The sequence below is a fragment of the Myotis davidii genome, unplaced genomic scaffold, assembly GCF_000327345.1.
Source record: "Myotis davidii unplaced genomic scaffold, ASM32734v1 scaffold2150, whole genome shotgun sequence".
Classification (NCBI taxonomy): domain Eukaryota; kingdom Metazoa; phylum Chordata; class Mammalia; order Chiroptera; family Vespertilionidae; genus Myotis; species Myotis davidii.
In genome coordinates, this window is record NW_006281742.1 from 35,219 (window position 1) to 44,194 (window position 8,976).

General features: G+C 38.6%; 1 protein-coding gene across 1 annotated transcript in view; it reads left to right on the plus strand.

Annotated features, from left to right (window-relative positions):
- The window catches only part of LOC102756994 (3-oxo-5-beta-steroid 4-dehydrogenase-like), a 47,423-nt gene that overhangs the window by 31,207 nt on the left and 7,240 nt on the right, over positions 1-8,976 (plus strand). The window contains exons 6-7 of the mRNA XM_006752577.1: positions 4,908-5,017; positions 5,742-5,907. Coding sequence (XP_006752640.1) covers positions 4,908-5,017; positions 5,742-5,907 — 276 coding nt within the window. The remainder of the gene's footprint in view (positions 1-4,907; positions 5,018-5,741; positions 5,908-8,976) is intronic.

Sequence of the window (8,976 nt, forward strand, 5' to 3'; positions counted from 1 at the left end):
TGGGGGCGGACCCAGTGAGGGGGGGAAATGAGGGTCCCCTGCCCAGGCCTGACGCCTCTGTCAGAGGCATTAGGCCTGGGCAAGGGGCCAATCCTGCGTTTGGAAGGTGATGGGGGTCAATGCCTGAGGGCTCCCAGTATGTGAGAGGGGGCAGGCTGGGTTGAGGGACCCTTCCCCCCCACACACACACACACCCAGTGCACGAATTTCGTGCACCGGGCCCCTAGTCTATCAATAAGAACCTTAAATAAAATGAATCAAATGCTCCAATCAAAAGACAAAGTGTAGCTAAATAGATGCAAAACCATGACCCAACTATGTGCTGTCTACAATGAGACCCACCTCAGAGCAAAAGACACAAATAGGATGACAGTGAAAGGATGGAAATAAATTTTCCATCCAAATGGAAAAGAAAAAAAAAGCTGAGGTAGCAATACTCGTATCTGCCAAAATGGGCTTTGAAATGAAGTCCATAACTTGTGTCAACAAAGGTCACTTCATAGTAATAAAGGAATAGATCCAACAAAAGGGTATAATTCTGGTAAACATAAATGCACTCAATATAGGAGCACCTAAATATATAAGAAAACTTCTTGAGGACTTTAAGGGAGAGATAGACACTAATACAGCTATCGTGGGGACTTTAACACCCCCACTTACTTCACCGGATAGATCTTCCAAACAAAAAATTAATAAGGAAACCGTAACTCTAAATGACACACTAGATCACATGGATTTAGTTAACATTTCACCCCCAAATCTTCAGAATATATATTCTGTGCAAGTGCACATGGGTCATTCACAAAGACAGACCACATGTTAGGACACAAAACAAGTCTCTAGAAGTTCAAGAAGATGGAAATCATATCCAGCATCTTCTCAGATCACAGTGGAATAAAATTAGAAATCAATTACAGTAAAAACACCCCAAAACATTCAAACACATGGAGGCTAAATACAATGTTATTAAACAATGAGTGGGTTACCAAGGAGATCAAGAGAGAAATAAAAAACATCCTTGAAATAAATGAAAATGAAAACACAATAACCCCAAATCTCTGGGACACAGCAAAAAGAGTCCAGAGAAAGAAGTACATAGCACTACTAGGCCTACCTCAAAACCCAAGAAAAATTATTAATAAACTATTTAACCCTACAACTTAAAGAATTAGAAGAGAACAAGAAAAGCCCAGAATAAGTAAAAGGAATAAAATAACAAAGATTAGAGCAGAAATAAATAACATAGAAACTAAAAAAAATAAGTCAATAAAACCAAGAGCTGGTTCTGTGAAAAGATAATCAAGATTGATGAACTGTGAGCCAGACTCTCATCAAGAAAAAAAGAGGACCCAAATAAATAAAATTAGAAATAGAAGCAGTGAAGTAACTATTGACACCATAGATATACAAAGACATGTAAGAAAATACTATGAACAACTATATGACAACAAGCTGGACTACGTGCATAAGAAGATATATAGACTTTTACAATAATGTAAGATTAGTGCAAGAACCAATAGTACACATAAGTAGAAAATAACAAGGCCCAAGCATAATAAAAATTTCATGCAAAATATAATAAGAAAAACTAGTGTCAAATGGATGGGTTTTTTAATAAACAATTTAACCCTATAACTAATGGTGTGGGGAAATGCCTATTATGTGGAAACAATACAGATCTTTGCCTCATACCATACTTCAAAATTAATGTCCCTACGATTTAGAGAAAGACAAAGTCATTGTAAATACTACACAAGAATTTCAGTTTTCTGAAGCTATGGACAGAAAAGTAAGCCATGGAAAAATTATAATGAAGATGTTAAATTTAATAGTATCACAATGTTAAATGTAAAAATATCAGAAGCAAGGAGCAAGTAAATATAGATAATTGTATTTTTAAATATAATAGAAAAGAGGTTTATATCCTTGTGAATTAAAAGTCTAATAAAAATCAATGAAAAAATAGAATACTAAGGCTCAACAGGAAAATGGGCAAAAGTAATGAATAGAAATTTGCAAAAGACAATTTGCAAGATTGGTAAACATATGAAAATGTGTAATTGTACTAGTAATTACAGAAATGGAAATTTAAGTGTGATGACACGCTCCCCCTCCTGAGAGCATGCCAGCACCTTTCTCTTCCCCTTCTTCTTCCCTCTCAGGCATGCATCTCCTAAACTCTAGGGGATACCAGGAGCCCTGCAATCAGGGGAGCAATGGCCAGAGGCAGCTCAACCTGGGCTAACCCCCTGAAACTGTCTCCAAAGCCCCCTTTTCTCTGATTTGGCTCACTGAGAAATTAGTGTTTTTAGTAACTTAAAAAGTCTGGCATGAGTCCATGACAGAAAGAATGAATTATTACCTACATCATCACTATAGCCCACAGCTAAAATAGAAGAGTGGCTATTTTACAAGTACCATTTCCAAAGTGACACCTAAGCTAACACTATACAATATGCTCTCAGGTATACAGAGTAGCAACCTTTGACTTCCTAGCTGACCTCCATCCATTCCTATATTCCTCCTTTTTCCCTCACCAGCACATCTCCTTCCTACACCCCCAAGAACAATATTCTGTCATTTAAATGTTGAAATGACAATAGGTTTCTTACAAATCTACTTATATAAAAACCATGGGTGGTGTTCATCACGACCGGGGTCTGGCTGGCGACCAACCGGAAGGAAGTCAGTCCTGCAGGGGTTGTCTTGGCAATGGCTCTGCCCTCCCCCCAGCTGTTTCCTCTAGCTGTTTCCAGAAAGGGTGGGGTTTGAGACAGGAACCCGCCTGGGAGCCTGGTTCCTTGGGAGTGTGCTGCACCAGCAGGGCCAGGGGTGAACCTGAGTGGGGGTGGCTGAAAGGCTTAGAAAAGACAGAGAAGAGAATGAAAGCCGGGACTCGGTGGGACGCTGCTTCTCTGAGAGACAGCGATAACGTCCACAGCCATGCCTTTATTTTATAGCAGATGCTACGAGGCAAAGTAAGTGCATGACCGCAATATTTACAACATTCTCCTGGGTTTCGATCCTACTCAACTACATGCACCTGAACTCCATCAAACCTACATCACTCAGGCACGTTGGGCCTCGTGTTGGGACCATAGGTTCAAGCTTACAACTACAGCTGTTAGCTATAATTGTGCTGGGAGGACTTGAATATGGCAATGAGAGGACTGTGCCCTCTACTCAGTCCAAGGCTTGAACCTGTCCAAAACACTGTAGTGTCTCCCCACAATAAAGTTTTAATTGTGTTTCTTTGTTACTGATGTTGTGGCCCCACCCCATAACAAAGAAACAATTTCCGGAGGATGAGCCCCAGGAATCAGGATTTTAAAAAGATTCCCAGGTGATTGTAATGTGCAGCCAAGAATTGAAAGTGGGTGCAATCATCATGCCATTGGGAAATCTCAATAGTAAATTGGGTCTTTTTAATGGTACCAGATTTATTATCAAAAGATTACAACCTAACATTATCGACACTGAAGTATTAACAGGATCTGCAGAGGGAGAGGCTGTTCTGATTGAAGGATTTTACCTGGGGAGTGACATGATCAGATTTCTATCCTAGAAACAGTACCCAGGCACCCTGTTCCCAGCTGCTTCGGGGGAACCTGTTATTCTGGGAGCCTCGCCACCCCTCACTGTCCCTCCCTCCCTGGTGGTGTCTGCAGGAGAGGGCTCACCCTGGTCTGTTGGCCACTCCAGTTTGTGGCCTAAATAGTTTCATGTGTGTTACTGTGATGCCGTCAGCAATTCTGTGAGCACCTTTCAGTAGGCACTGTTGTTTTTTAAAAAAATATATTTTATTGATTTTTTAAAGAGAGGAAGGGAGAGGGACAGAGAGTTAGAAACATGGATGAGAGAGAAACATAGATCAGCTGCCTCCTGCACACTCACCACTGGGGATGTCCCGCAACCAAGGTACATGCCCTTGACCAGAATCAAACCTGGGACCCTTCAGTCCGAAGTCTGAAGCTCTATCCACTGAGCCAAACCAGTTAGGGCAACTAATTCCCTTTTAATGTGCACGAATTTCGTGCACCGGGCTACTAGTATACAGGGAAAGATGGTAACTTTTTATCTCAGAATGAAAAAGAGCACAAATTTGAGTGTGTCGCCTCATGCTAATGAGTAAATACCCTAATCTGTTGGCACAAGAATGTTGATCAGCTTCACAAATACATCGGGCGAGGGAGGCAAGACCTGTTGGAAGATCACAGCCTGAAAATATTCATGTGTTGCGTGGTGTCTGAAAGCAGACCACAGCAATACTATAGAGATGGCTTACCAATACTGCAGCCCTTCTGAAGCCCCATCTTCAACAGTTTGCAGCATCCACAGAGGCAAAAACGATTTTGCCTCTGTCCTCTCTGTATCATACTTACTGTTTTCAATGTTGAATGTAAAAAAATAAATAGAACTCTCATCCAAGAAAATAGAATTTATCTTTAAATTCAGTTTTCATACATGTTCTTCCTCTTGCGAAAGTATTCTTAGATGTTTGATAGCTAGAGCAGAGGGCTTCTGTAACATGTCGCTTCTACTTACCAAGACTAGTCTGAACATTGAGACTTATGAAAATTGTATTTTCTAGGATGTTTATTATAAATAACTGATTCTGTGCATTTCAACTTTGAAACTATGATAAGGACACAAAATTGAATACCACCCCCCCCCGAATTATTTCATAATTAATTCGCAGATGGTGCTCTTACTAACCTTGTTGTAATTAACTGCGCCAGTATATAAACAATGTAAGATTCCTTGTTAGGAAAAATACTTAGAATTTGTCTCACTATCCATAATGTTTTAAAATGAAGTTTATTTAAAGATTTTTTTTAAACTACATAAAATTGCATTCACCTATATGGCCTTATTTTTGTGCTCTGCTCTTCAATGCAACCACATAGGTGGAGTGCCATCCATATTTCACCCAGACAAAACTCCTGGAATTTTGCCAACAGCATGACATTCTCATGGTTGCATTTACTCCTTTGGGGATCTCTAAGAATCCAGACTGGTAAGTAAATACTACATGTCTCTTCAGGAAGTGTTTCCTTTGATGTAGAGTATGAGGCTAATGTGAATTATTTTATTTATTGAAATGTCTCTATTGGGCTGTGTAATCTTAAGAAACTTACTTAAACTCTTCAGGTCATTCTCCATATATCCAAACTGAGCTAATAAAACCTTCCTCACTTAGATGTTATAGGAATTGATTATACCACATGTATAAAATTATACTAACAGTGCCTGAAATACAGAGGTGATCCATAAATGCTAGTTTAGTTATTATTTGATAGAGTCTCTATGGCCTAAATTCTGAAATTTTAGAATTTTTTATCTCTGTATTCAATGGCAACACTTCTACTATGATGTGTTCCGCAGACCAAAGTAGAAATTTTTCTACTCTAATATGATTCCAAGAGCTGTATTTCTACTTATTCCACTTCAGGCTACCTGCCTTCTCACATATGCCTTCTTTCAGCCCAGCCCACTCTGTAAGACACATCAAAACAAATTTATTTCTCAAAAAGGCAGCAATATAAATTTGCCTCTGTTGATCTTCCCATACAAAGAACAACTATTCATTGAGGACTCAGCAATCACAGAAATTGCTTACAGTTGACCTGAAATGTCCTGGTAGTTTGCCAGGTAAATGGGAAGACAGAGAAGGAGGATTGATTAACCACTGCTTCTCATTGATTCTAGCTAAATATCATGCATGTTTTTATTTTTTTAAGTTTCGGTGTATATTTTGAACCTTTGTTAGAGGATGAACTTCTAAACTCATTGGGGAAAAAGTACAAAAAGACTGCAGCTCAGGTTGCTTTGCGTTTCAACATCCAGAGAGGGATAGTTGTCATTCCTAAAAGCTATGACCCTGCAAAGATCAAAGAAAACCTTCAGGTAAGAGAACTGCTTCTGAAAATGTAAAAACTAGGATATTTTTTATTCAAAGAATTTGGTTTAGACTAAGAAGAAACTTGTAATGCCTTCATATTTTATTTTATAACAGCTCCCTGACCCACTCTGCTGATATCTGCATTTAATTTTAGCTGAATTTAAAACTATTGCTAGCACTTTGCCTAATGCTTTGCTGATTGTACATTACAGGCATACTTCAGAAATATTACAGGTTCCATTCTAGACCACCAAAATAAAGCGTGAATTGCAATAAACTAACACGAACGTGTTTGCTTTCCCAGTACATATAAAAGTTATGTTTCATTATACTGTCTATTAAGTAGTCTAAAAAGGGTACATACTTTAATTTAAAAATAATTTATTGCTAAAAAAAATGTTAACCAGCATTCAAGACTTCAGTGAATTTTTTTGCTGGTGAAGGGTCTTCCCTTAATGTTGATGGGCTAAAATTCTAAAAATATTAGAATGGTAGTTGTTGAAGGGTGGGGTGACTGTGGCAATTTCTTTAAATAAAAAAACAATATTTCCCATTTGGTTAACTCTTCCTTTCATAAACAATTTCTCTGTCATCTGTGATGCTGTTTGATAGCATTTTTACCCAGAGACCTTCTTTCAAAATTGGAGTTAATCCTCTCAGGCCCTGCTTTATGGACTAACTTTATGTAATAATCTTTTGTTGTCATTTCAACAATATCGACAGCATATTCACCAGGAGTTAGTTTCATCTCAAGAAACCACTTTCTTTGCTCACCCATAAAAAGCAACTCCACATTCATTCAAGTTTTATCATAAGATTGCAGCAATTCAGTCACATTTCCAGGCTCCACTTCTGATTCTAGTTCTCTTGCTATTTCCACCACATTTGTGATTACTTCCTCCACTGAAGTTATCAGTGAGGGTTGGAATCAACTTCTTCCGAACTCCTGTAATGTTGATATTTCTACCTCTTCTCATGAATCAGGAATGTTCTTAAAGACATCTACAATGTGAATCCTTTCCAGGTTTTTAATTTACTTTGTCCAGATCCATCAGAAGAATCCCTACGTATAGCAGCTATAGCCTTAGGAAACATATCCTATCTAAGAAAAGACAAAAGGGTAATTAACTGTACCTCCACTATGTTTCCCATTGGCTAATTAACTGCCAACAAAGATGGCGGTTAACCACCAACAAAGATGGTGGTTCATTTGCATACCTAGGCAAAATGATGGGAGGCGAAAGGGAAAGGATGGAAGAACAGTGATAGGAAACCCAGGCAGCAGGCAAGAGCCACGGGGGTGCCATCTCACCTGAAGCCCCGTATCTCATGGCGATCGGAGGGAGAGAGAGCCGCATCAGGATCGGAGTGGGGGGGCAGGCGAGGCGGCACACAGGCACCCCAGAACCTGACATGCAAAGGTCGGGGATGAAGTGACTTTTTCCAACCACATCTGCAAATATCCTGGGGAAGGCATCACTGAAGAGTTCACAACAACTCCCTTACTTGGCAAGGAAGAAAACAGCTGGCAACGGAAACAATCCCTTACATCAAAGTTAAGGTCCCTCTGAGTAAAAATGAATATTTCCAAAGTCAAGGAGGGAGCAAGCAAAAAAAATAGGTTCTCATGACTTCCACTGATGTTTGAGCATATGACAGAGTCAAAACGAACAGACAAATTAAAACAGACAGCGGACATTCAAGTGACCCGAATCAACTGTCACTGTTTGTCCCAATAGCAGCGATGCTTATGTGATAATATAGTTTAACAAACATACAAAACAAGTCACATGATAAGAGAGATTCAGCTTCTAAAGTAAATTGAATATGTTCTTTAAAAATTCTCCTGTCCTCCCCTCTGACTATAATTCTTAATTTTCCAATCAGAAAATTACCCCAGGTGATCCAGGAACATGTAGAACTCCAGTAACCTAACTTATTTTTTAAAAAAAACAAAACATCCCAACCATTTTTAAAATGTTTAAATTGATATTTTGGGTTAAAATTATAGAAGATATTTAGATCCAAATATATTTTCTGAATAGAAAATATTTCAGTTTTTGATTAAAAAAAATAAACATAAAAAAAGATATGTGACACATTTTCCAAAGGAACTCTGAATTAGTACCTTTCCCTCTAACTTTCTTCAAATTAAGAGAATCTATGGAATGAGAGAGAATCATTGATCTGCTGCCTCCTCCACACCCTGTACTGGGGATCAAGCCCACAACCTGGGCATGTGGCCTGACCTGGAATCAAACTGTGACTTCCTGGTTCATAGGTCGATGCTAAACCACTGAGTCACACCAGCCCGGCTCAATTCTTATTTATAAATTCATTCCAAGGACATATACAGCTTGAAAAGCTTTGTACGTAGTTTCAAAAAACTAACTTTTAAGTAACAAGAAAACAATTATAGAAGAAAGTTTAAATTAAAAGAAAAAAATTGTTTTACTTTATTCACGAGTGGGAACATCCTCCATGAAAATGTGTACCTTGACTGTGGATGGTTGGGTGGTTTTATCACACCTTAGGTATTCAAATGCGTTTTACAATGAAAAGAGAGAGAGTTTCATCTCATTTCTCTTCCAGGGTAGATGTCTGTCAATAGAAGGTGGACATCAATAAAGGGAGGGGCTTGCACAATGAATCCAAAAAGTCAGCAATCTATGAATAATCCAGAACCGAATATTTATCTCCTCTGCCTCACACCCTCCCTCCCAGCCAGTGAGCAAGATAATTACTCTCAAACCAAGCTAAGTGCCCCCAGTCACAGTGGCCCAATACTGACATACAAAGCATACAAATAATTCTCACTCTGGCATAAAAGTGACAACTTTCTTGGAAGAAAAGCAGATACTGTAAATTTCTCAAAGTCTTCCTGAAACATTTTTTAAAGTAATTTTTACTTCTTTAGAAAAAATGCATACATGGCAAACCATCTGTAATAAAAGGCCCATTCTATAAAATTTTACCTGGTCCTACTCATATCTGCAATCATAACCATATTACAGAGAAATATATCTATACTAATAAAAGAGTAATATGCTAATTAGACTGGGAGACCTTCCACG